This window comes from Malaclemys terrapin, chromosome 7 (genome assembly GCF_027887155.1).
Source record: "Malaclemys terrapin pileata isolate rMalTer1 chromosome 7, rMalTer1.hap1, whole genome shotgun sequence".
NCBI classification, from domain to species: domain Eukaryota; kingdom Metazoa; phylum Chordata; order Testudines; family Emydidae; genus Malaclemys; species Malaclemys terrapin.
This window is the reverse complement of record NC_071511.1, coordinates 31,951,730-31,978,675: the sequence shown is the minus strand read 5'-3', so window position 1 is coordinate 31,978,675 and position 26,946 is coordinate 31,951,730. Positions and strand designations below refer to the sequence as shown.

At 46.3% G+C, this 26,946-nt stretch overlaps 1 protein-coding gene across 2 annotated transcripts; it reads right to left on the bottom strand.

Moving 5' to 3' along the window:
• Positions 1-130: 130 nt before the first annotated feature.
• Positions 131-25,673, bottom strand: SYVN1 (synoviolin 1). Of its 2 annotated transcripts, none has more exons than XM_054034206.1 (16): positions 25,621-25,673; positions 18,491-18,639; positions 16,725-16,817; positions 16,109-16,261; positions 14,617-14,665; positions 12,398-12,501; positions 11,664-11,790; positions 10,420-10,519; positions 10,267-10,332; positions 9,485-9,601; positions 8,765-8,940; positions 7,977-8,135; positions 7,212-7,331; positions 6,769-6,955; positions 5,043-5,206; positions 131-4,611 (listed from the first exon to the last, which is right to left on the bottom strand). In XM_054034206.1, the coding sequence occupies exons 2-16, from the start codon at positions 18,620-18,622 to the stop codon at positions 4,457-4,459; spliced, it is 1,902 nt and encodes a 633-aa protein (XP_053890181.1). In that variant the 5' UTR covers positions 18,623-18,639; positions 25,621-25,673; the 3' UTR covers positions 131-4,456. The 2 variants fall into 2 exon arrangements, with proteins under 2 accessions (XP_053890181.1, XP_053890180.1); XM_054034205.1 differs by having other exon boundaries at positions 25,569-25,666.
• Between the last annotated feature and the right edge of the window lie 1,273 nt (positions 25,674-26,946).

Genomic DNA, 26,946 nt, shown 5'->3' with positions numbered 1-26,946 from the left:
AATCATCTTCAGTCACTTAAGGAAGGAAATGGATTAGTAGGGTTGTGTACTTACTATAGGGAGAGTTGGTATCACCACTTGTAGGCAAGGCTGCCTAACGCTTCCCCTCCAAAACTATCAAAGCACTACACCATCTTTAAAGCAAGTTTTATTTTGCTGTATATACAATTTAAGCTATTAAAAATGTACACAATATTTACAAATTAAATAATTATCCAAACCCTCTTCACCTCCAACACAACTCTGCAACACACAAAACAATGAAAGAAGTTAAAGGAAACCATTGGGATGAATATAGGCCATGAACATTTCCCAATGGTCTCCCCATTTATGTATTTTCCTCTTCATTTATGTATGTAAATAAACTCCTAAATGATGCAAATATCATGGAATGTGTGGCACAGTTTAGCACATCCTCTGCTAAATAGTCATTTTATTGAAATTGAAAACATAAAATATGGATGCTTCCCTAAACTATTCCCACCTTTAAATTCAAACAATTTAATTTTAAACAGGACATATGGCATATTTAAAAAACAAAAAACAAAAACACCTTTTAAGCAATCGCTGGAAGTATGAGACCAAGTTTTCTCCTCTTCCGCACACCCAGCACTGAATTAAAGATGTTTATGTAGGCTGGCTTGTTATTGCAGAGTTCCTCATATTACCATAGTTATTTCTGGTAAGGAGCCAAACAAGTTATTTTGGGGGCATGGAGGAGGGGAGGGGAGGGGACCCTCAGCATTAAAAATCAAACAGGATATATGAGGACCACATGTCAAATTCTGAGTTGACTGATCTTATCCCTTTATAGAATGAAGAAAAGTCCTCTCTGCTCACTGAAGGAAATGCACATGTTCCAAGCATGCAGCACCCTTTAAAAAAGAAAAAAATGCAGTCTCTCACTACTTCATGTTCCATGGCCAGAGAACAGGAGGTTCTCGATCCACACTCACAGAGGAGTCTGCATTTATGTATGGATTTTACTCATGCTTTTTGTTGTTGGTCTTTCTTAAAACCAAGTTTTTCTTTCTTAAGGTTTGGATATAAAGAAGGGAGGGAATGCATAGTTATTACACCAAATGCAAGTTTAGCCCACTGTCTTGCTACAAAGTGATATGCAACCTGGTTGCCTTTTGATACCCTCCTCCCACCAGAACACCAGGATCCTAGCTGTCTGCCAGATATCACCATCCCTTGTCACAGTCACCCACTCCGGTCCTCAATGCTCAGTTCTAATTCTCGGTGGCTGGGACTCCCATCCAAACCAGTATTGTAATCCTGATGTGCCTCCAACAAAAACACAATCTATGTTTTAAAAATATAAATCTTTAACTACTTTTGCCCTTCTTCAGAAGGAACTCAATTATTAACTGAATTTACAACCCTTAAGTGCAGTCTCTGGATTGTTTCCCTGAGATAGGTGTATGATTAGAAGCCACTTAAAGAGAAGCACTGAAGGGTTATACCAACTGCTGAATTAAAGTAAACTGAATAGCAAACAATGGTTTAGGGTCACCACGCACACAATTTTTGTGTTTTTGGGTGGGGAGGGGAGGGGAAGAGAGGAATTTTAGGACTCATTTAGTGCTGGTTCTATAATGTAATCTATTGCCTGTTGTAGAGCATCTTCCTTATACTAAAAATGCTTACTTAACCCTTCATTACCTCTCCTATCTAAATCCAGCCCATGGCTTAGTTCCCCATTAAGCTGATATCCCTTTAGATACAGGGGTGCGTATACTGTATTATGTTTGCATTAGGTATGTGAGTTCACATAACTCTATTGGATGGGATTTTCAAATCACTCGGGGACTTTTAGGACCGCCAGTCCCACTGAAAGTCAACAGGACTGGTGCTCCTAAGTCACTTAAGTGATCCCCCTGTCATGACTTACACTCAGGAGACGTGTCAAACAATTACAAGTCATATTAGTCCTCTCAAATTACATTTTTGAAACACAGTGTTTAAGGACTTTAATATCTTTGCCTGTTGTCTTAACCTATTTGTCCTGTTTTTAAAATTCTATAGGCTCACACAAAAAGGGACAGAAGTAGCCTATCGTAATGGCCAAGGTAGCCAAGAGCCTTTTCCAGCTGATTACTAACAGACTGAACAAACTCATGGTCCATAACCACGCTTTAATTGCTTGCTTACATCAATCCAAAAATTTTTGAATTTGGTGTTAGTCTTTTAAGGTGCGTTGGTATGCAAGCAAGGATCTGGGGAAAGAACTAGGCTGGACAGATTGCAGAGGAGTTACTAAAAATCTAACATATGTGAAGGTGCTACAAGTAACAAACCCATAAAGTCATATGTTCTTATATCAATTAGCCTAATGTCCTTTAATTGACCTACAGAGTCTTGGTAGTAAAACAGACTGGATGAGCAGGGTCTCATTGCTAATGGGAAGTTTCTACTTATTTATCCAAAGTAAAGGTATTTTCCTATAGGAGTTCCACCACTAATACTGTCAATCAACAAGAGTCCATTCAACCCTTAATAAACTCTTCTGAAGTTGTTAGGCCACTGCTATAAAAAAGAATAAAGAGCAGAGGTGACTGTTTTGTGTCTGGAAAGCAGCTCTTAGAGAACCTGACGGTGGTGCCAGGAGCTGTACAAGATCCATGGGAACAATTCACAGAAGATGGCTACGGGACCGTGGCCTGCATACAGGCAGAACAACATGAAGCTGGCCAATAAGCCATTTTCATCCCAGGCATAAAAGCATGGACTTAAGTAGAATCACAAAGGATGAGGTTGGCTCATTCGCTTCCAAGTAAGACTGGAGGTGAAGAGGCATTTCATCTCTCAACTCCTTAGCAATTAAAGTGTCACTATGATGAATAAAGCATGTGAAAGCTCCAACATTAGAGAGTATCAAAGGCCAGAAGTGTCATTGCGTAGCCATGGCTACTGCAATTTCTCCAATTCTTCGATACGGGAAACATGACAAGTGCTTCTCTGGTCGTGGGGCACAGAGAAGGGGGGAATATTTAACTACATCTGACTAGCTTCTAAATTCTTTGCTATCTGTGCCATCAGCATAGATTCATTGCTAAACACAGGCAAATCAATACTCCGGTTTCAAAGGTCTAGCAGACTCCATTCTACATCCAGAAGATGTTGTTCTTGCTGGGATGAATATTTGAGCAGTGTAACCCAGGGGAGGGGTTTTAACTGCACGATCATCCCCTTCTAAGATGATCATCCCAATGCCATTTGGATAAAACTCTTTAAGCATCACAGTTTGTGATCAATACTGAAGTCATTTGCACTAAGTTAAATTCTAGATTGCGAGAGCCCCCACTGGGCTTCCTCAGATGATGCAGAATGTTGATCTCCACCCACACTAGAGCATGCAGAGAGGAAATAAAGTTAAAAATGGACTTTAAAGCAATCTCACAACTCTCCCACAGCGTCCACTGCTCCATTCAGTGCTCCTCACTCAACACAAATAAATTCAAAAAAAGGTATAAAGCAGAAGCGATGGTTGACGTTTTAACTTTACCCCACCACAAACCAAGCCAAACTAGCAATGACTACCAGAAACACCTAGGGTCTGGATCCTGCCATCCTTAGGCTTAACTGTCTTGGGAGTTCTGGCCGAGTATTAGCAGGGGACGACAAGTGTGTTTCATGAACTCCTCTCACCTTGAACTGAGTCACCTACATACATTGCTCCTACATATAAAGCTGAGACACTGCTCACTTACAGGTATCCTTCCATGGGTAGTTTGTTAAGGAAATGCACGTCTTTCCCCCTTTCATGATGGGAGCATGTTTCTTATGGACTTCCTTCAGCTAGACATTAACATTGTTAGGATGAGCCCAGAAGGCATTGCTTGAGGATGGAGGCCAGCCGCCACATGAATGCCACAGAGGTAGAAAGAACCCGGTTAAAGCAGAAGAGAACTATTTTGAAAAGTTGCCACCTAACTCCTGTTAGGCGGATGGGGGGAGGAAGGGCAGCTTTCTAAACGATAGATATGCCCACTGCAGTTAAGTGGCACACCACGGAAGTCCCTGGGGTCTGACCACCTCAGCCCTGTGCATCGTGTTTTGTAGAAGGACCCTGCTTTTCAGGGAATGCTGCTGGGAAGGCTCTGGAATTAGAACAGTTAGTGCACAGGTGGGTATGACTGAATCTGCACATCAGAGAGAGGACAGCTGCAGACTGGGCGGTGGGTTTTTGTTGTTGTTTTTGTTTTTAAATTAGAAACCATGGCAGATTAAAGAGTCAATTCTGAGCCCCAGCATAGCGGCCCTAGCACTCTCATGTAAAGTCAGCACTTGGTGCAGGTTAGAACATTCTAAACAGAGCGATGGCAGAGTCTCATTTCTCTTGTTGCATCCCCAACCACCACCGCACCCGCTGCTTTTCAAAAGAAAAAGTCAGTGTCAAACGGTAACCCAGGCAAGACAAGGTACTTAGGAAAGGGGGGTGGGAGGGGTGTCAATGGGAAGGGGGAGAGGAGGATTCCAGTTTCTGAAGCCGGCGCCTGCGAAGCTCAGCTGTGTCAGGCTCCCCCGGTAAAGGCTGCTCCTCTTCTTCCTCGTGCCCAGCTGGCTCTGTGTATCCCTCTGCACCCACCAATCCAGATGGATCATCTGAGACAGCAACGGGGGAGGAAATCATCAGAGGTTGACATCCACCAGATTCCTTTGTTTCCCCACGCTCCTAAGGGACTTAGAACCACTACTTTAGGACAGCCAAATGTGGCCATTAGCACTTAAAGGGACAGCCACCTGGCCTGTCTCATTCAGCAGCAAACCCTCAGCTGGGACACACACCAGCATGACAGATGCTGCCTATCCTGGATGCAGCTGTACCCTGCACAGTCAGTAGATGTGTTGCACCTAGGATGAACATGGTGCAGCCAAGTGCTATCAGCTGCTAAAGCCTGTTACTACAACTTCTGGCTCGCTCTGTAAGGTTCCTTAGGGAATGGGTTAGGTCTTGTTCCTAGACCATGTGGCTAACAGCGACACTGTGAGGCTTCGCACTACAAGGCCCTACAACAAGGAGGACTTCCGTCTACCTGTTTGACCTGTTGAGTCTGGTTCCACTGCTGCCACTGCTGGAGAGGTCCCTGGGGAAGAGGTACTGTCGGGTGAATTGAAAGTGGTGGATTCTCTGGTGGGTGTCTCTTGAGAGGAGGTCGAAGTGTTTAGGGAGCTTGGCAGCTGCGTAGGACGGGGTGACCTGTCCAGAGGGGAAGCCAGAAGAGGGTTACAACGTGGAGAGCTATAAACAGACCATGATTAATTCTTTGTAGTATACTATCACTTAGAGGCCCCAGATGAGATCAGGGCCCTAACAAAACTTTACAAAAGAACTGTCAGACTGAATCAGACCCTTGGTCTATCTAGTCCAGTATCTTGTCTCCAACAATGGCCAGGACCAAGTGCTTCAGAATCAGGTGCAAGAACCTCACAGTAGGCAGATATAGGGTAATCTGCCCCTCCCACATTGGCTTAAGCAATGAAGTAGGAAGTTCAATGTCCCCTCCAAAATTTTTGCTGTCATGACAAACTCTCAATATTCTTGATATCCATATCCAAGCCCTTTTTGAATCTAATTAATAAATAATAATAATAATAATTAATGGAGATATCCCATCTCCTAGAACTGGAAGGGACCTTGAAATGTCATCAAGTCCAGCCCCCTGCCTTCACTAGCAGGACCAAGTACTGATTTTGCCCCAGATCCCCAAGTGGCCCCCTCAAGGATTGAACTCACAACCCTGGGTTTAGCAGGCCAATGCTCAAACCACTGAGCTATCCCTCCCTCCCTGTTTATCGAGTGTAATAAAAAGAGTGCTCCTGCCCAGAACAGCTTACAATCTAAATGGATGAGACACAAAGGATTACCACCCTTCTCTTTATGTATAGCAAAGCTAAGGCAAAGAGAGAGAAGTGCCCCAACTCACACAGGATATCTGTAGCTGAGCCAGGACTTGAACCCTGATCAGAGTCCCAGTACAGTGTCAGCCACAAGAACACATTTCTGGCTTCCAAACTCTGCTTTCCTAGCCCATGTTTCCTTTCACAGGGTGGTGAGCAGAATCTTGGCCTGAGTGCAAGTGCAACTGCATCTTCCAGTGCAGGCTTATTCCTGCCCAAGGATAGGAATAAGGGCATCTCCACACTTCAGTGCTAATTTTCCATATAAGCAAGCAGGCCTTAAAGTATCTACTCAGTGCTATAAAAAGGAGGTATTACCAGGAACCGAAACTCCTGAGTTCTCACCCTTGCTCTGAGAAGCTATCTATGGCAATAGCTTCTCCACCGCTCTGCTTCAGGACCCCCATTTGCACCATGCAGATGGTTACTGACCTACGTCATGGGTTGAGGTTTGTACATAATCCCTAGATCTTACATAGCAGTTTTCATCAGCAGATCTCAAAGCACTTCACAAAGGTGGTCAGTACAATTATTCTCATTTTACAGATGGGGAAACTCAAGACCAGTGGCAGAGTTGGAGTAGAATACAGGTCTCCTCAGTCCCAGACCAGCACTCTATCTCCTAGGCTCCACATTGGTGGTACAAGCTTTGGGCACCTGTTATCACCAATGAAGATCACCCACTTTTAGCATTGTGAGGACAGGGAGCCAGCAGTTTGGAATCACATGGCATTACAATATGCTGTCACTAAGCTAGATGGATCCAACACAGAGCTGGATGGATTATGGTCAAGTCAGTGGTTGCACCATGTGTCCGATAGAGTACAAGGTCTCACACCCTGCCACACTACTGATAGTTACCCAATGGTCGCCAGAACGGTGAGATACTGGTTTATCTGTAACATGGCTGCATCTAGGAGCGTGTGGATGTTCTGCAGACACTGGAGCCTGGCTTCCAGATGCTGCCGGTCATGGCCTTCCATGGCACGGAGCTCTTCATCTGTCAACCCAGCAAACCCGGCGGGTGGCACAGGCATGGGAGGGAAGCCTGTTCAGAAGGAAAACAGATGGTCTGTAAGAGAGGACTCAAGGCAAGCTTCCTGACTCCCTCTCCAATGGACAAGGTTTTAATTAGCGGTGAAATCTATCAATTTACTGAAGAAGATATGACCATGCTCTTGGCAAGTTGCTAATTTGGCCCTTAGAGACAAAGTTTGGATATTTTCTTCTCCCTCCCCATGCTCCCAGTACAGGAGCTTCCTTCCCCCATCCAGCCCTGGTTGGAAGAAGCCACCCAAGCTTACCAAATAGAGGTGGCAATGCCATTCCCATCCACGGGGGAGGGAAGGGAAAGCCAGGCACTGCTCCCACAGGGGCAGTGTCAGATCCAGATGCTGAATCACCACCAGGTCTCGAGGTACTCGCTGCAGAGGGTGAAGGGAACAAAGAAGAGATAGCAGCCTGGTTAAACTGTCATGGTACATTTATGCCCATCCACCGCTTTACACATAGCCAATGAGGTTTCAGCATGTCTTCAAACACACAACACTTGGGTATCTTTCTCGGGTCAATGTTAGTTAATCCCACACTATAAAATAATGTCAAGAAGGTAAGGGGATATAAAGCCTTTCATCTCTAGGGGTGCCAGTTCCAACCTGGCCCAGGGGTGGAGACTAGCTACTTGGGGGGGGGCGTGTGGAAATACAGAACTTTTTCTCTCTAGGGGCACCAGCTCCAATCCAGCCCCAGACTGGGGAGATTTCCTGACCTCCTGAGCCAGCCAATGGGATATAGGGTCTTTTCCCCTTTAGGGGACCAGCCGCAGATCAATAGTGTCAAAGCTGTTTTCATCTTGTGGCAACTCTGTGGTCTGTTGGTGAGTCTCTGTCCAAACCCCCGACTGGTATAACTGGCCTCCTTGCTGGCAGTCTCAATTTACAGGTCTAGAACCAAATGGGCCGGGGAGAACCAGAAGCTGGTCACAGTTGAAGTATGTTGGCAGGGCAGTGAGAGGGAAGCCTACCCCAGTGATGGCATGAAGGAGAAGGTTAGACTCTGTGGCTTCTCACCTGTTGTTTGAATGCCTGAAGTGGAGGGTGCACTGGAAGCAGCAGAGGGATTCTCTGCATTGTTGGGTGGTTGGACACCAGGCACTGGAGGAAATGGACCTATGGGAGGCCAGAGAGGGAACATCCCAGGAGGAAACGGGGGCAGGATTCCTTGGGGGACTGCGGAGTGAAGGAGAGAAGTGGGTGGGTGACCCATAGAGAAGAGATGCCAGACAGACATTACATTTCTCCAGCACCTTCCAGCCAAGGGGCTTAAGGCACTTGTGACATTAAAAAACCCTCAGGGGAGGTAGGTCAGTGTACTATCCATTTTACAGAGGTACACTTATGCACAGTGGCAAAGTGGAGTCCTGATTCTCAGCACCCCCACACCCCATCTGTTCCTGCTTCTGGAGGGGGAATAATCCAGGAGTCCTGATTCCCAGTCTGTTGCTCTAAGAATTACACAATCCCTCTCCATTACACTATGCTCTTACTTTCCTTCTAATGACAGAGAAGCTAAAAGGCCAAATGTCTTTGGTTACTCCCATATGGCCCAATGCATTGTAATGTTGTTGTGTGTATAACTGAAGGCAGAGTTTGGCGCAAACAAGGTACATTCAGTAGTACAACAAAGTAATACACTTCAATTTTTCAATGCTGGGCAAGGAGTCCCAGTATCAACAGCTGCTGCACCTCACCCTGGAGGTGGCTGCAGTGATTTCCATCTGGAATGAATGGTATCAGGACAGGATTACTGAGAAACTGCTCAGCCCTGCTGGCTTGGTGTCCAGAGAAGCTGTACTCACAGTTAGGCGGCTGGGGAATCAGTGGAGTATGGTGCGGCGGTGGCTGCTGTTGCTGCTGCTGCGCTTGCTCCTGTTGCTCGGGTGGTGTTTGGGACTGAGTTGGGAGGGAGGCACGGAGGACGTCCATGCGGCAGGTGGGGCAGGTCTGCTGCCGCTGGAACCAGGAACGCAGGCAGCTGTGGAGGGGGCAGAGGCCACCTGGTTAAGATTGGCTTATTAAACAGGTTACCTTTTCAGGGCATAGGATTTACACACAGTCCTGACAATTAGCTGGAGACGCCCTCCCCTGTTATTGTTTCTCACTCTTGCCATGGGTAGATGGAGAAGAGAAGAGATTTCAGCCTGTGTAGACCCATTCAATCCATAGCTTCTCGACAGAGATGGTATTTATTACATGGACCTGCTCGCTAGGGACCGAACTTGGAGCCACCAACTCACAGGCCTCCAGACAGCAATGACCAGGCCTCACAGTTGAGAAGAGATAGATTGGAACCAGTGATCTACAGCAGAGGGGGCTGAATTCCTTTACAAATCCTTTTTAGTTGTTAGATTCTTCCCTGGCACCATGCACCTTACAGCAAGAAGGAAGTTACCATGCCCTGGCTTCTCAATTATACAAGGACAAGGCTTGGATTTTCATGCCTTCGGCAGCCAACTCCACACCACAAAGAAAGCCATCTGCAAGCAGTTGCGTGGGCAGAAGTATTAGCTTTTCCTCACCTGGTGTGGAATATGTGGTTGCATGGCAGGCGTTTAGCACCCATCACCATCTCCTCCCGGCAGATAATGCACACATTATCCATGGCCTGAAGCTCTTCTGGAGTGGCATCAGGATATCTGGGGAGGCAGTAGAGTTTTAAGAGGCAGTAACATACATATTCTCTGATGATCTACAAGGGCAGTGATGCCAATGAAGGAGCGGGGGCTATAACAGAGATAATTAAGCACAGGGAAATTTAGGTTGGATAGCAGGGAGATCTATGTGAGACAGTCCACCCACCTCCAAGGGAAGGCGTCTTGCCCAGGGCACTGCAAACTGGATGGGACAGGACTGAGGGGTTGCGCTAGATAAGCTGTGACCTACTAGGCCTCTAACAAGCTGTACACTGGATTGAGTGTCTTAAGCCAGACTGCTCTAATGCGGATTTCTCCTGTATTAATGAAGCTTAAAGGGCCAGAGAGATTCATTGCAAACATGGCTGTGTGGTCTTGTGGCCAGAGGACTGGACTGGGAGTCAGGAAATCTGGATTCTACTCCCAGCTCTGCCACTGACCTTGGGCAAGTTCTTTCCCCTCTCTGTGCCTGTTTTCCTGCTCCCACCCTTTGTCTATTTCAAATGTAAACTCTTTGGGACAAACGCCATCTCCCTAGGTCTCTGTGCAGCGCCTGGCTCAATGTGGTCCTCCCCACCCCAGTCGAGGGGGTGAGGGGTCTGTGCGGTGCCCTGCCCAATAACAGATTTCACTCTATAGAAGCAATTTCTCTCCAACTGAATACTTACAGAGTGTTCATGTTGCGAATGGCGCGGCGTGACATGATGGCATCAGTCACAGCTCTCTTGAACTGCCTGAAATGACACACAACTTGCTGGAGTTACACACATGCGCACACACACACACACACACGCTCAATCAATACCCCAGCGACATCTTACCTCATTGCCAGGTACATGGGCCGGATGGCGAAGAGAGGGAAAGTGTGCACTTTAATCATGATGGTCATGAAGGCCATGTACAGCAGCACTTTAATGAAGCCTGAAGAGGAAGGAGAGAGATTAGTGCTCTCTCTCTCTCTCTCTCGTGTGCCTCTACTTGGAGGATCTCATTGCCCTTAAACACTAACGAACTCCCACATCCAACCCCAGGAGGCAGGGAAGTGCCTCAATTTTACAGGTGGAGAAGAGGCACAGAAAAGAAGCAATTTGCTTCCCCCATGTCACATAGTGAGTCAATGACCAAGCTAAGAACAGAACCCAGGAGGCTCTAGTAACTCAATTGCACTCCCCTCACAGAGCTGGGAATAGAACTCTGGAGTTTGGCTCCCAGTTCCTCCCTGCTCTAACTCCCCTCCCAGAGCTGGGGATAAAGCCCAGGGATCCTGACTCCCCATCTTCCTTGCTCTAGCCACCAGTCCACAATGCCTGCACAAACCAACCCACTGTGGCCTCCAGAAATCCACATTTTGATTCCAATCTTACCAAGCCATCAGCATTTTAGGCCTGGTCTACACTACAGAGTTAGATCGACATAAGGCAGCTTACGTCAACCTAACTCCGTAAGCGTCTACCCTAAAATGTAGCTCCCATCAATGTAACTCCCCCACTACACTGACTTAATAACTCCACCTCTGTGAAAGGCGTAGCGCCTACGTTGATGTAGTTAAGTTGATGCAGTATCAACTGTTACTGCCTTTCAGAAACCGTCCCACAATGCCCCACACTGACAGTTCAATCGGTGCAAGCACTCCTGGTGAGTACGCGCACCGCCAACACAATAAGCATAGTGTGAATGTGTACAACCGATTCAATTACTGCGGTGGCTGTATGTCGACATAACTTAGGTCAACTTAATTTTGTAGCATAGACTTGCCCTTAGTTTTAATGATACATTAAATGATTTTGGATCACCACAGGCTTCTCTTACAAACACAGCTGCTACTTAGCTCCATTTCAATCCCACTTTCTTCCCTTCAACTGATCAATGAAGTGGTGAGACCATCTACAAACTACCCCTCCCAACCATGCTCCTATGAAGAGCTCTAGCACAAGGTCCCATATAGCACCACAATTCAGGCTCCCATGGCTGATGTTCATATGGGAGAACACACATGAACATCTAATTCCCCACTGGGCTATGGAAGGAGCTAGCTGTTATCCAGAGCTGGGGAGAGAGAGTGTACCTGTGAAGAGCTCCGTGTACAGCATGTAGACGGCCTTGTTGTCCCATGGATTCTCACTCTGCAGGTCGACTGAATGCAGAATGTACTTTATGAAGATTGTGAGCACCATGGTCATGAGGATGGCATACTGTGGGGGCAGGAAAGAAATAAGAGGCATGTCACAGGATGAGCTAATCTTTTAAAGGCGCTGGAACTCATCTGTACCCTGTGCCAAGGTCAGCCCACCTCTCCAGGTGAGGGACCAAATCATATGGTAGGAAACTGGTGTCTCCGAGCCAGGCCTGCACGGATACAAAAGGCAGCCTGAGTTCAGGGAGAGAAGAAAGGAGTAGGGAGGCTCTCCTTAGCTCCCTGGCAGATAGCCTGGGAGTGCAACCCTATAGGAAGCAGGCTGGAGGAAAGCCTAAGCAGAAGGGAGTAAAGACTCACTTTAACTTGAAGGCAGAAGGCCTGGGGAACCAGACCTGCATGGAGCAGATGGTCTCCATCAGAAATCCCAGGGCAGGGGAAAGGACTTGGCTGATATGCATAACTTCTGTTTTTGGAGAAATAAACAGAACCACAAAGGAAAGGGACCAAAATCCACTTGCTGCCGAGAGAACTCGGAAGCACTGGCTGGTTAGTCAGCCCCACTGGCTTACAATGCATCACAGAGCTTTGATTTGCAGTAAGTAGCAGGGCAAGGCAAATATTCCTCCCTCCCTCCTTGCCACACAGGCAGACACATTTCATACCTCAAACCCAAAGACCAGCTGGACGGAGGCTCCCCGGGTGAGGATGCTGTGGTAGGCATGGCTGACAAACAGGAAATCCAGGATGCCCAACAAGAGCATCAGAGCTGGACACAGAAAGAAGGGAGGTTAGACACTGGAATTATAATACTGAGCTGTGATTTAGGGTACACATGGGGAAGGCTTGACAGAAGTAAAGAAGGGGGTGACTTAAGCATAAGGCTAGGAGCCAGGACTCCTACAATCTATTCCCAACACTGGAAATGGAGTGTTATCTAGTAGTCAGAGTATAGGTATGAGCGCCAGGATTCTTAGGTTATAACCTTAATTTTCCCACTGACTCACTGTGTAACTGTGGGCAAGTCGCTTCATGTCTCAGTTTCCTCATCTATAAAATAGGACTAACTCTTCTCACAGGGGATTGGGAAGCACTAGGCAAGTGCCACGTGGAAGTAATTGAACCTTTCAAACTCTAAACTGCATGGGATGAAAGCCATGCAGGATGTCAAACGTTGATATTTATATTACGACAAAGCCCCAGTCAAGATCTGGACCCCATCACACAGCACAAACACATCTCAATGGGTCCCTTAGGGTCCTCTGAAAACCCCAGCTTCAGTTTCCCATGGCACTTTCTTGCACGAGTCAGCGTGTTAACCGCAGCGTGCTGCATAGTTTCATTCTTCCTTCCTGAAGTTTTAGTTAGCTACAGGGTTCTCCTTGATGTCCTGTCCTCAACTAGGTTGCTGTGAGCTGTTAAACAGCTGCTCTGCTCCAACCCAGAACTGAACAAAGCCATCTAATCCATAAAAGGCCTTCTGGAAGACATTACATACTGTTTTGACAAGGTTATCGACTCTGAACAGTCTCACACTCAACTGCACAAATGAGAAGGGGTTTTACATTAGCGAATTTAGCCTGTCACATGCAAATTATCTTCTGAAATTATCTTTCCTGGCCAGCTGTTGCTGCTCATCGAGTCCTGGAGAGGAAATGTTCAGAATAAAGAAACTCTCCCCCACCCCTGCCCCGTTCTCCCCTAGGAGATTTGTGTCAGGTATCAAGCCACGTCATGCCTTCATTAAACTTTGTTGCTTTAATGATTTCTCCACATCCTTCCCTCTACATGGGTAACACTTGCTCACAAAGTCATTTTAATTATTAACAGTGCAGGCAGAGGTTAGCAAGCTTCTCACCCACAACTTTGCCAATGCTCCTCCAGGGCTGCTATTCCAGAGTTGATCCATTTCCACAATCCTCTGCCAAAGCCCCTCAATCCTGGCTTGCAGCCCCCACATTCCAATCCTGGATCCTCTCTTACCACTGCCCCACAATTCTGAGCCACTACATCCCCTGCTACTCCAGTCCTGCATTCTCTATGCCTCTCCATTCTGATCCACAGCACTCCCTGCTAGTCTAGTCCTGGACTTTCTCCCTCCCAACACACAGTTCTGCCACTGCCTCTAAATCCTGACTTGCTGCACTCCCTGTTAAACCACTTCTGGACTCCTGACTCTCAGCTCTGTCAATGCCCCTCAATCCCAACCCACAGCTTTCTGCTATTCCAACCCTGAGCTCCCCCTGAGCCCCACAGCGCTCGGCTGATGCCCCTCAGTCCTGATCTGCAGTCCCCTTGCTATTCACCCACATACACAACTCTACCAATGCCACTCAGTCCTGACCTGCAGCCTCACTCCCCCCCTTACTAATCCTGCCCGGGACTCTCCAGTACAAACAGATCTGACAATACTCTCAGTCCTGACCAGCTGCATCTCCTGCTATTCAAGTCCTGAATTCCCATCATAGATTGTTGAGGGTGAATTGTATGATTGTTTTTGGAAAATGGGGACTAAGCCTGTTACAGAGATCTGTGAATCTCAGAGATAAGAAACATATTAGGTCCTATCAAAACAGTCTCTCGAGGACCAGAACTAGGCAGGGAAAATGAGATTCCACATATGATCTAAAGAGAATTTGAAGCAACTGCTCTCACATCACAAAGCAGATGTGTTAACATGCTGAATCAATCCTGCTGTCTGAAGACTTCCCTTGCAGGTAGATTATCCCATATCTGCCACACTGCAGTGTTTCTTGCACCTTGCTCTGAAACATCTGGTGCTGGGCTCTGACCCAGTATGGCAATTACATTGTAATGGGGGGAAGAGGGGAGAGAAACAAGAACAGGGGAGGATAGACAAAGGGAATAAAATAAAGGCACTTACAGATTATGCGGAAATGAAAGAGCCAGGAGATGTTTGGACTCCTCTCCATCTGGGAAGAGATGAACAAACTTTTAGGACTCTCCACCCAATTTTCCAAAACTCCATTCTCTGCATTCTGAACTGTAAAGAGTTACTGATGTAGACCAATAGGCCAATTTTATTTTCTATCCATCTTGGTTTCTACACCACAAGCATCATCATTGTGTCTTGCTGGTTCCTCGTTTGCTGGCATCACAGTGTCTTGCTGATCCTGCAAAAGTGCTGAGCACTTCGAGGTACTGAGCTACTTTAGCTCTACGGAGTCAGCGCTTTTACTATTTGTATTACTCTAGAACAGGGGTTCTCAACAAATTTTTGGTGACCTAACTCTTGCTGGTGGCCGTTCTTTAGGAAAAACAAATAAATATGCACATATACAGGTCCAAATCATTGTAATGTATGTATGTAGGGTTTTTTGCAGACTCAGTAATAAAAATAATGTACAGTTGTCTCTATCCTTTACTGGACCTAAACAGAATGGAAATACAAATAAGGTGCTTTGTATGTTTTTGTCACACCCCCCCCCCCCACCCCACACCACTTGCTAGCTAGTAAGTCTGCTGTGAAAAGTGATATTAACAAACATACAAATATCACATTTCACAGCAAATTTACTCAGTCCCAACAAGCCCAGGGACAAATTAAACCCTGGATGGGGAAGTGGTTATGGAGGCGATAGGGCACTTGGGGAGGCAGCAGGGGCCAGCGGTGATTGGGGAGGGTGAGCTCGGGACCAGAGCCCGTCACCTCACAGCCAGGGAATGGAGCCCAAAGCCCCATGCCCAGGAGACAGGGCCCGAGGATGGAGCCCAAAACCCCATAGGTGGAGCCTGCCACCCACCACACCAACCTCATCACCCCTGGGAAGGTGGGGAAATCACACCGTCTGTCTGCTCCTCCAGCTTTTCTGTCTCCAGAAGCGGCCAGGGCCCAACCACTGCTGGCAGCCCCCAGGGCAGGGCTGCTGCTTTGCCCCCACCACCACCACCCAGGAGGCTGTGGCCGCAAGAACATCCCCTGGTGGCCGCATTTGAGAAACACTGCTCTAGAACCTTAGGCGCCCCAGTCATGGAGCAGGCCTCCACTGTGCTAGGCACTGTATAAACACAGAACAAAAAGATGGCTCCTATCTCAGAGAGCTTATAAGACAAGAAAACAGTGAAATAATCCTGACCAGCCTGGCCCAAAGGGCAATTGCAGAAGCACTAATGAGAAAAATGAATGTAGAACAAGCAAAGGACACAAAAGGATCTGCTTCCATGCTCCCTACACACAGGACACACTATGCTGTGACAACCAAAGCACAGCGACAAGTGTTTTCATCTCTCAGAAGGCCACAGAAGTAGCTTAGATAGACAGATCCTTGTTTGTTACCAAGATCACTGAATGACTCCCCAGATAGATGGCAGCCAACCCCAATCTGGTAACCTGCCCAGCGGCATGTCACACTTACAAAGTCCACCCGGTCCTCAGCAAGCCAGTGGAAGCACTTGAGGAACAGGAGGAGGGTGAAGAGGGCCACAAAGCGGGGACTGAAGTCATCTCTGAAGACGGTGAAGGCCAGGCAAGTTTCCGTGACCGCATACCATGATCTCTCAAGTAGGTGCTGAAAGAGAGAGAGAGTTAGCAGCACTGTCCCAGTTCCCCACATACCGCTCATCTTAGTTCTCAGTACTGAAGGGAGGAGGAGAAGGAACTTATTCTTTTATGTCCCAATTTTTAAAGGAAAGCATTTTCTTTTGCACTCCACCACTTTCCCTCGGAGGCTCTCAGAGCACTTGGGGTATCAAATTCTGTACCACAGTTCTGTAAAATGGGGTAACAGCAATGCCCTGCCTCACAGGGATGTTGGGAGGATAAATATACTCAAGACAGATGCTCAGACACTCTGGTAACAGGGGTCATGCAAGTACCAAAGATAGATATGATTTTATGCTCAGCATCAAAATCCCATTCAACTTACAATCAATGCAGCTCTCAGAGCAACCCTCTGCTACTGTGTACCTTCGTCACGCAACATAAGATTGTGCTGCAAGTAATCAGTTACAACTGCCAGAGGCCTCACTCACCTCCATTTCTGCTGCTCGGAGCTGGCCAAAAAACACTTTCCCCATGAATTTGCCCAGGAGGAAAACCAAAACGAAAGCCTGAATGTAGAGAACCTGCAGGGAAGAGAAAGGGAGAGATTGAACCAAAAGAAACAAACACTCACATACTACAACTTATGAACCAAACCAGACCAAAAGAAAAGGCTGGAGAGAACAATCCTGCAGAACCCCCTCTGGCCTAGATCAGACCTTCCCATCCTTAAAGTCTATGATTTACAACACTCAAGGGATCTACTTTTACCAGTTATGACTGTCCTCTGTCCACTTTCAAGGCACATAACACTTTCCCATCTTATTTTCCATCCCCAAGGAAACATATGGCTAGTTTTCAGTTAACCCCTTCACAACATTCTAATGCCCTTCAGGCTGTGTGAGATCTGTGTACCCTGGGGCCTGGAATTTGTATTTTGAAGGTACTTTGGTTACTGTGGAGAATTGGTGAGATGTACATATTTTACCCCACTTGCACCTGCATGTTACTATGTATGTTAAAAAAGCCCAACTGAAAACAGATTAATGAGTCTTTCCAAATTTAGCTAGAATTTTGCAAGCCAGCTGTGGAGTCAGTTACATGCACACATACTTCTATATATTTCCCACACTAAAGCAGTAGTTTGTTCCGAGTACTACTGGCTCAGCAACTGCTGTAGCGTGGAAGTGTTTGTTTTGGTCAACAGACCCTGGGGGAATAGAAAGCAGAAGTGAACTGAAAAAAGAGCCACTGAATTACATTGATAAAGAGAAAGGACTCATTTGAATGCTGTCCAGTGCTCCCTGAAGTAATTTGAGGGTAGGAGGAGAGGGACAGGACTCTGTCCATTCCCTAGCAGATAGATGCCAACCTCACACAGAAGTCACCATCACAGTTTGCACTTATTAGCATCCTTGCTGGAAGACTGAGTAGAGTGGTTAAATACACATTAGGCCATGGAGACAGAACTCCCTCCAGGCAGGGCTAAAGCCCACTGGTGGATCAGTATGGAATACTTGCCCTACTGCTGGCAATGCTGTACCTATCCTTGGAATAAACAGAGTGAGAGAGGCTCCAGAGCAGTCAATCCAGATTCATTTGGGACCTCAACTCCTGAGCCTCCAACTCAAGAGTTAATCAACCCAAGGATGAAATGAGACAGCCCAAGACTGTTCAGGATTTGGCTCTGCTCTGTATCAAAATAACCCTGGATTTCAGTTCTCTTGAAAATGTTATGTCCTCCGCTCCCCGTGTAAATGTAGAGGCACTGCATAACAAATTGTTTCCAGGGATTGGAATACAGCACCTGTTAAAAGGACTGCGTTGACAGGAGTTTGCATTACTGCTGCTCCTGTTTTTATACCACATCCCACCAACATACCAGAGCCCTCCCTGTAAGAGGAAAGCTTCAATTCCATGTCACACTCAATTCACACTCCCTCTGCTGATATTGACAGTAAGGGGGACACAATTAGTGCCAACTGTGCAGGGTTAATTGCGGCTTGGATTCACAAAGTGGGCAAGGCCCCATGAAACTCATTCTACTGATCAGCACCAAACAGGAATGACTTTCAGTAACTACCAAACTGGGATTAGCTCTCATTACCAATCCCCCGGAGACAGATCACTTCCACATGGCTTTGGATGGCCACTGTAGCAGTGCAAGTTAAATACCAATAGTTGACAGGCTAAGCCATTATCAGAGCAACCTGCTCTCCTCCCCACAACCTGGGCAGCCCATGGACTGCATACTTACTGCCATGCTAGGGCTGGATTTGGTCAGATACACCACTGTTGGGTAGAACTGGTGCTTCAGGTAATAGGCATGAGCCACTACCACTGATGTCAGAGCCAGGCTGGCAGCCATCATGACTGCCGTTCGGAACATCTCCCCAGCCCAGCGACCTGGGAGAGGGAAGACAGACATGAGCATATGGTTTAGAGATATAGAATAAAGCCGTAGCTGCCTTCACGTCACCTAAGGCAACAAAAGAGCCACCAAATTTGCATTTTTAGGGGTCAGTGGATCATTGCGGTACTTAGTTTGCTGCTTCTTGGCTTAAAGTTTTCATTACATTCCCCCTCTCCATCTGCTTTGCTCTTGGCCTCCCATACTGGTAAGTTCCCACCAGGCCATGGACTTTGTCTTCCGATATTTGTCTGCAAAATGCCTACCAAACACTAGGTGATCACACAGCGAACTTCCTTTAACCTGGATGTAAATAGATCCAAAGCACTTTACAAATAAAAGAACCATTCCATGCAGCCACCTCCGGGTGGGACAGGGAAGCTCTTAAACAGCCACACAGCACCAATGAGCAATAGTTTATGACTGGGAGCAAAGAACATGTCAACCAAGAGATTGGTTCTTGGCCCTATGCTATTAAACATTTTTATCAATGACTTGGAGGAAAACATTAAATCATCACTGAAAGTTTGCAGCTAACAAAATTTGGGGGAGTGGCAATTAATGAAGAAGATAGATGAGGTCACTGATACAGAGCAATCTGGACGATGCGTATTTTAATACAGTTAAATGTAAATATTAGGGCTGTCACTTAATCGCAGTTAACTCACGCAATTAACTCAAAAAAATTAATCATGATTAATCGCACTGTTAAACAATAGAATACCAATTGACATTTATTAAATATTTCGGATGTTTTTCTATATTTTCAAATACATTGATTTCTAGTACAATACAGAATACAAAGTGTACAGTGCTCACTTCATATTATTTTTATTACAAACATTTGCACTGTAAAAAATGATAAACAAAAGAAATAGTATTTTTCAATTCACCTCCTCCAAGTACTGTACTGCAATCTCTTTACTGTGAAAGTGTAACTTACAAATGTAGGGTTTTTTTGTTACATAATGGCACTCAAAAACAAAACAATGTAAAACTTTAGAGACTACAAGTCCAGTCGGTCCTACTTCGATTTCAGCCAATCGCTAAGACAAACAAGTTTGTTTACATTTACAGGAGATACTGCTGCCTGCTTCTTCTTTATAATGTCACCTGAAAGTGAGAACAGGCTTTTGTTCTTATGGCACTTTTGTAGCCAGTGTTGCATGGTATTTACGTGCCAGATATGCTAAACATTTGTATTCCCCTTCATGCTTCAGCCACCATTCCAGAGTACATGCTTCCATGCAGAGGATGCTTGTTAAAAAAAATAATGAATTAATTAAATTTGTGACTGAACTTCTTGGGGGAGCATTGTATGGCCCCTGCTCTGTTACCTGCATTTTGCCATATATTTCATGTTACAGCAGGCTCGGATGATGACACAGCACATGTTTGTTTTAAGAACACTTTCACAGCAGATTTGACAAAATGCAAAAAAGGTACCAATGTGAGATTTCTAAAAATAGCTACAGCACTCGACCCAAGGTTTAAGAATCTGAAGTGCCGTCCAAAATCTGAGAGGGATGAGGTATGGAGCATGCTTTCAGAAGTCTTAAAAGAGCAACACTCCAATGCAGAAACTACAGAACCTAAACCACCAAAAAAGAAAATCAACCTTCTGCTGGTGGCATCTGACTCAGATGATGAAAATGAACATACATCGGTCTGCTCTGCTTTGGATCATTATCGAGCAGAACCCACTATCAGCATGGACGCATGTTCTCTGGAACGGTGACTGAAGCATGAAGGGACATGTGAATCAACGCATCTGGCACATAAATATCTTGTGACGCGGACTACAACAGTACCATGCGAATGCCTGTTCTCGCTTTCAGGTGACATTGTAAACAAGAAGAGGGCAAGATTATCTCCTGCAAATTGTAACCAAACTTGTTTTGTCTGAGTGGTTGGCTGAAGTAGCACTGAGTGGACTTGTAGCCTATAAAGTTTTACATTCAAAAATAAAACAATGCAGTTATTTTTGGACATAATTCTACATTGTAAGCTCAATTTTCAGGATAAAGAGATTGCACTACAGTACTTGTATTAGGTGAATTGAAAAATACTATTTCTTTTGTTTTTTACAGTGCAAATATTTGAAATAAAAATATAAAGTGAGCACTGTATACTTTGTATTCTGTATTATAATTGAAATAAATATATTTGAAAATGTAGAAAACATCCAAAATATTTAAATAAATGGTATTCTCTTATGGTTTAACAGTGCAATCAATCATGCAATTAACTGTGATTATTTTTTTTAATTGCCTGACAAGCCCTAGTAAATATACACATTCAGGAATAAAAAAAAATGTAGGCCATACATACAGGATGGGGGAAGCAGTGGCTGAAAAAATTTTTGGATTCATGTTGGATAATCAGCTAAACGAGAGCTCCCACTAGGACACTGTGGTCAACAAGGCTAATGCAATCCTTGGATGCATAAACAGTGGATTATTGAATAAGAGTAGTGAGGTTATTTTACCTCTGTATTTGGCAGTGGCGTGACCACTGCTGGAATACTGTGTCCAGTTCTGGTGTTCACAGTTCAGCAAGAATGTTGATAAATTGGAGAGGGTTAAGAGTAGAGCCATGAGCATGGTTAAAGGATTTGAAAACATGCCTTATATGATAGGCTTGAGGAGCTCAATTTATCTATCTTAACAAAGAGAAGGTTAAGGGGTGACTTGATCACATTCTGTAAGTACTTTGATGGGGAATAAATATTTGAGAATGGGCTCTTCCATCTAGCAAACAAAGGTCTAACACAGTGGTTCTCAAACTTTTGTACTGGTGACCCCTTTCACATAGCAAGCCTCTGAGTGCAACCCCCCTTATAAATTAAAAACACTTTTAAATATATTGAATATTATAAATGCTGGAGGCAAAGCGGGGTTTGGGGAGTAGCCTAACAGTTTGCGACCCCCATGTAATAACCTCACGACCCCCTGAGGGGTCCCGACCCCCAGTTTGAGAACCCCTGGTCTAATATGATCCAATGACTGGAAGCTGAAACTACACAAATTCAGACTGAATAAGGTGCACATATTTAACAGTGAAGACATTTAATCCATGGAACAATTTACCAGGGGTTGTGGTGGACTGGCGATTTTTAAATCCAGATGGGACTTATTTCTGAAAGATCTGCTCTAGGAATTATTTTGGGGAAGTTCTATGGCCTGTCATACAGAAGGTCAGACTAGATCAGCGGTTTTCAAACTTTTTTTCTGACGACCCAGTTGAAGAAAATTGTTGATGCCCATGACTCAACAGAGCTGGGGATGAGGGGTTTGGGATGTGGGAGGGGCTCAGGGCTCGGGCAGAGAGTTGGGGTGCAAATGAGGGGTTCAGAGTATGGGAGGGGGCTCTGGGCTGGGGCAGGGGTGCAGGAGAGGGTCAGGACTCTGGGCTAGGGGTGCAGGCTCTGGAGTGGGCCCAGGGATGAAGGGGGGGGCTCAGGGCAGGGGATTGGGGAGCGGGCTTACCTTGGGCGGCTCCCGGTCAGCAGCGCAGTGGGGATGCTAAGGCAGGGTTCCTGCCTGTCCTGGCACTGCACACCGTGCTGTGCCCTAGAAGCGACCAGCAGCAGCTCCAGCTCCTAGGCGGAGGCGCACAAGCAGCTCCGTGCAGATCTCGCCCGCAGGCACCACCTTCCCAGCCAATGGGAGTGCGGAGCCGGTGCTCAGGGCGGGGGCAGCACGCGAAGCCCCATGACCCCCCAACTGCCTATATGTCGGACCTGCTGCTGGGCACTTCTGGGGCGCAGCGCAGTGTCAGAACAGGTAGGGACTAGTCTGCCTTAGCCAGGCACCACCGCTGAAAGGATTTTTAATGGCCTGGTCAGCAGTGCTGACCAGAGCCGCCGTAACCCAGTGCCTTACATTCCACAACCCAGTATTGGGTTGTGACCCGCAGTTTGAAAACCACTGGACTAGATGATCACAATGGCCCACCCTGGCCTTGAAATCTATGAATTCTATATGCTGTCCATCTAGAGAAGTCTTGTTAATGTTTTTTCTTAAACTACTATGCAAACCTCTGTGGTAAAATTCCCACTGATATATGCCACATGACAACATTCAGTATCCTGATTAATAAATATTAATACCACCTAGTTCTTATAACACTTTTCATCAGTAGATCTCAAAGTGGTTTACAAAGGAGGGGCATTTTATAGATGGGGAAACAATCACAGAAAGGTGAAAGTGATTTGCTCACAATCACCAACAGACCAGTGGTAGAGCCAGGAACAGAACCCAAGTATCCTGAGTCCCAATCTGTTCTATCCCTGAGGCCACACTACCTCCCCACACGGATTCTGAGAACCTTGCATCCAAGGTTCTCAGAGCGTCGTATGAAAGAGGGGACATTATTCACATCTTACAGATGGGGATAAAAGCACATGACCCACGGGCACAAAGCAAGTCAGAAGAAGGATGGTTCTGTAGTTATGAAGCATCAGATTGGGACTCAGGAGATCTGGATTCTATTCCCAGTTCTGCCATTGACTTGCTGTGTGACCTAAGGCAGTGGTTCTCAAAGCCGGTCCGCTGTTTGTTCAGGGAAAGCCCCTAGAGGACCGGGCCGGTTTGTTTACCTGCCGCATCCGCAGGTTCGACCGATTGCAGCACCCACTGGCCACAGTTCGCCACTCCTAACCAATAGGGGCTGCAGGAAGGTTGGCCAACACATCCCCCGGCCCGCGCCACATCCTGCAGCCCCCATTGGCCTGGAGCCACGAAATGCGGCCAGTGGGAGCCGCAATCGGCCGAACCTGCGGACGCATCAGGTAAACAAACCGGCCCGGCCCGCCAGGGGCTTTCCCTGAACAAACGGCGGACCGGCTTTGAGAACCACTGACCTAAGGCACATCACTATCATTCTGTACCTGAGTTGTAAATCAGGAATAACAATCTTTCCTTTTCTCTCCCATCCTTTGTCTTTTTTTAAGTTAGACTGTACACTTTTCAGGGCAAGTATTCGCTCTTACTCTGTGTATAAAAGCAACTAGCACAATGTGGCCTTGAGGCACTAACGCAATAACAAATAATAAAATATGCCAGTAGCAGTCAAAGGAAGAGAATTAGCTCTCATGCTCCCCAGAAGTCTAGCAACTAAAGAGCATTCTCTCTCCAGAGCCAGGTATAGAACCCAGAATTCCATCTCACAAAAAAATCTTCCAGCTACCAGACCAGACTGAGAGACACCCGTGCTTTCTGAATGTTTAAATACTCAAGTCCAATTAGCAGCATTCCTGTGCTAGAACATTAAAGCATCATGTTGTAACAAAGCAAAACACTGACACATAAGAGTGAACATAAAGCAGTTCCGTGCTCTAAGGCTGTCACACATTTCACAAGTAGGGCGGTGGAATTTTAGTTAGCCATCCAGATTGCTTCTTTGGCCATATCTTGCCCCTTTTCGGAAGTTATTTATAAGATGAATTTTTGAGACCACATCTTTCTCTTCGCTTAAGTTTCAACCAGAACTGGTTTGTCCCCTAAACCTGTGAATTATAATTGCCATGTTTAGATTAAGATAATTTAAACTATATAAAGCAGATGGCAGAGTAGTGGTTAAAATGTTAGACAACAGTTTCTGAGCCTGCACATGACTAGCTACTTAGGTTACTTTAACAGTGGAGTTACATGTACACCCTTCATTTCAAGTAGCTTATAACAGAAATGCTGACAGCCTGTATCCATTCAAGTGTCAGGGAGTACCACTTGGAGATTCTTATACGGATGTCATTTCCATGTCACATACTAAACAGCTTCAGTCAGCCTACCTTGCATTAAAACAATTTAGTTCTTTAAATACTTATGTGCTAGAAGTGGATCTTTTATAACACCAAGTTCAAGAATATATTTTACATTTCATTAGTGCCTTTCACACCAAAGGCTCTGGAAGCACTTCACTGACTATACATTATTAATCCTGTATATTACAGTAGTGCCTACAGGCCAACCAAGAATGGGGCTCCATTATGCAGGGCACTGTACAAAGTAGTCGATAGACCCTGCCCCAAACAGCTTACAGTCTAAACAGATAGAACAGATGAAGAGGGTGGGAAAGGGAGAGCATATGACAGACAGACCCAGAGCATCTTTGAAAGCACAGCCAATGCGGAGATGAAGGGGTAGAATCATAGCTGGCACAGTGTGTTATGAGGGGGTTGGACAGGTGAATCATGGTCAAAGACTCTCCAACAAGTCCCGTTTGTTGCAGAAAGTACTAGGAGTGATTAGGTGGGATCTATAGTTTCTATCCTGAGCACACAAGACCTTGTTTGTAGGCAACATGAATCGAGATGGGAAAGCAAAGAAGTTACATACTTTGAAAAGGGAAGAATTGTTAATTTCTACGTGAGCTGCTTCAGAAGTTCTCTCCCATCATTTTTAATATTGAAAGAAAGGGAGGGTATCAATTTCCTTAAGGGTCTCTTCTCCCCCAGTCCATATGAGTGACACTAAAACACACAAGAATCCCCACCACCTCCGACACTTTCAAGGGAGCCATAAAAGGACACTCTCCATCCATGTGAGCTCTACTACCCCTCCTAGCATCTTTGCCCCCCCTTCTCCCAACGAGAACAGCTCACATCCCAGTACTCCCCTCCCAGCTTCTCAGATACCTCCTACTACACAGGCTCTAACTTGCCCACTCCACCCACCACCACCCCAAAAATCCACCTTATTCAGGTGCCCAGGATCGAGCCCCGGTCTCACGTACCACCTAGCCAGCCCACCCAGATCCGATCTCCCCTTCTCCAGACCTTCCAGCACCCCCCTCGCTCCCTATGTCCCTCAGGTTTCAGCTCCTCCCCCAAGCCCCCACGTCCCCCAGCAACCCCGCTTCCCACTGTTCCTTCCCCAGGTTTCAGCCCCTCCCCAGGCCCCCTTGTTCCCCAGCTCCTTTGTACCTGCTGCACCCCCCAATCGGTCCATCGCCCGGTCTCCCCGGCCCGGACTCACCAAGATCCGGGAGCCCCTCAGGCTGCTGCACCCACCACCACAACCAGCTGCGCCTCCCCCCTCCCTCCGCCGGAAGTCCTGAAGCTAGGAGACACCTCACTTCCGTTTGGGATGTACCATCCGCACACATCCTAGTAACCCCACCCAATTCACTTCTATGGGGACTACCCCCAGTCACGCCTGGTGGTCTCGCCTCAGACCCTCCCTTATTTAGAGCAGCGAGCGGTACAATTCGAACACAACCAGCTCCCCCCTTTCAGGATGCAGCTGGACTGAATCAAATTCACAACTCCCTGCTGCCCCCCCCCGCCCACTTATTCAGACGGTACGGTCCCAGTGTCTACTTGGTATCGTCCGCCTTCCACCGCTAAGGGGTGAAGAGGGTCCCGTGGCTCCTGCTGATTGGTCTAGCGTCATGGGTGTCCTCTAATCAGAAAAATCCCCAGAGGAAGGAACAGTTGTTGCTAGGGGCGATGGGGCAGATTATAGAACAGACTTGTGGTGGACTCTGCGTTTGTGTAATGAGTTGGGTATGTTCTCATCCCAGATTCCGCTCTCATCACCTCCCCACCAGCTCTGGTCCAGGGTGAGGGTGGTACTGGGGGACAATGGATTAGGGCATAAGAGTGGGAGCCATATCTGCCGGATTCTTTCCCAGTTCTAGGAGGGGCGTGGGGTCTATTGGGTTAGAGCGGAATGGTGCTGGAAGTCCTGACTCTTGGGGTTCCATTTGTAGCTCCGGCACTGACTTGCCATGTGAGTGACCTTGGGCAAGTAAGCTCTGTGTGCCTTAGTTTTTCCAGATGTAAAATAGGCATAGGGATACTGTGAGATAATGCTATGAGATCCTTGGATATCAGTCATAAATTTGACTGTAAAATTTCCTACAAGTCACAAATATGCTGCACCCAGGCAATATGTGCTATAGTTCTGAGAGCATTAAGATGCAAAAGAGAGAGATCAGAGAGAATAAGTATCCTCACTATTCTGCATTTGTCATCTCCCTGCCACTATGGTAACAGATCTGACTCTGCCTTACTGTTCGCTTGCATCAGAAGGTGAACACTTCTGTATCTGAGATGCTCAGTCTTTCCTGCAAGTAAAATCCTTCAGGGTGGGAATGTATTTGACTCAATTAAATGCAATTGTGTGACTCTATTATTGAATAAAATTATTGCAAAACAAACAACCTAGTGCCTAGTTTTATTTGTGAATTAATTTAGTGCTCAAGAAAGTAAGGCATATGCCTAGAGTTCTGGTGTGAACAGTTGCACTTCCCTTATACAGTTAATTTCTCCTGATCTGCAATACCCTTCTAATCCCAGA